The following is a 1,356-nucleotide window of genomic DNA, read 5'->3' as shown; positions in this document are numbered from 1 at the left end:
CCGTCCAGCGCGTCCTCCCCCGAGGGCTCCCTGCTGTGCCCCGGCCCGGGCCCCAGGGCATGGGGGTGGGCATGGGGGTGGGCATGGGGGTGGTGCGGGTGGTTGGGTGGGGGCCGTGGTGGTGGAGGGCTGTGGGGGGAGGGTGAGTGCATGTGAGGTGGCGGGGGCCCGCGAGGGCTGGGGCGAAAGGGTGCCGAAGGCGGATGCGCATGAAGTTAGTCCGCCGCCGCCCTCCACGCCCGGGCGACGTGGTAGCGTCACGCCGCCTGGCGGTCACGGAGCTCCTGGTGCTTGGCCTCGATCCTGATACACACATATAGACACACACACACACACACCAGAGATCAGGTTGGGTATATACATGTAGCACACACACACACACACACACACACACACACACATACACTGTGGCCCATAAAAAAATAAGCAAAAAAAAATAAAGTGATAAATTCCATGATTTGAACCTTGCAAACATGAACCATAAAGACAAAAGCAATAGGGTTACAATTTCAGCTAACTTGAAGATGATTTAGAGGTTGCACAAGCAAGTTTTGAGAATTTTCACTTAAACAATGTTAAATGGCAAAGCCGGGTCAGATTATTACATAGTTTGTCTCTGTAATCTGGTATATGTTCATGAAAAATGTACTTCTTTTCTACAGATAATCCCATATATTTCATTAATAAGTAATATTCTCTTGAGACACTATTGCCATTGAATGATTTAAACAACAGCTGTAACATGACAGCAAAATGAGCCGCTCTCTGTGGGTCACTCTGCTGGTATGAGCATGGCCACTCTCTGTGGGTCACTCTGCTGGTATGAGCATCAGCATGGCCACTCTCTGTGGGTCACTCTGCTTTAGTATGAGCATGGCCACTCTCTGTGGGTCACTCTGCTGGTATGAGGCATCAGCATGGCTGGCCTCCTCACCAATGGGTCACTCTGCTGGTATGAGGCATCCCAGCAGCCCAGCCCACTCTGTGGGGTCACTCTGCTGGTATGAGCATGGCCACTCTCTGTGGGTCACTCTGCTGGTATGAGCATGGCCACTCTCTGTGGGTCACTCTGCTGGTATGAGCATCAGCATGGCCACTCTCTGTGGGTCACTCTGCTGGTATGAGCATGGCCACTCTCTGTGGGTCACTCTGCTGGTATGAGCATCAGCATGGCCACTCTCTGTGGGTCACTCAGCTGGTATGAGCATCAGCATGGCCACTGTGTGTTGGCCACTCGGACATTTTAAAGGGCTCTGGAGACTCTTCTGTCTCTCTCGGGCTTTTGACTTTTCCTCACTCTGTTCTGTGAGTGTCTGGCACACTGGGGAGACTCTCTCCACCCCCACCTCTCTTTCT

The 1,356-nt window shown here is 52.8% G+C and overlaps 1 protein-coding gene across 1 annotated transcript in view; it reads right to left on the bottom strand.

The window, feature by feature from the left end:
- Window positions 1-242: 242 nt before the first annotated feature.
- Window positions 243-1,356, bottom strand: part of LOC125292397 (partitioning defective 3 homolog B-like) — an 80,112-nt gene continuing 78,998 nt past the window's right edge. The window contains exon 7 of the mRNA XM_048239670.1: window positions 243-303. Coding sequence (XP_048095627.1) covers window positions 258-303 — 46 coding nt within the window. The 3' untranslated portion in view covers window positions 243-257. The remainder of the gene's footprint in view (window positions 304-1,356) is intronic.

The sequence above is a fragment of the Alosa alosa genome, chromosome 3 (assembly GCF_017589495.1).
Source record: "Alosa alosa isolate M-15738 ecotype Scorff River chromosome 3, AALO_Geno_1.1, whole genome shotgun sequence".
Lineage (NCBI taxonomy): Eukaryota > Metazoa > Chordata > Actinopteri > Clupeiformes > Clupeidae > Alosa > Alosa alosa.
This window is presented reverse-complemented; position numbering and strand designations above follow the sequence as displayed.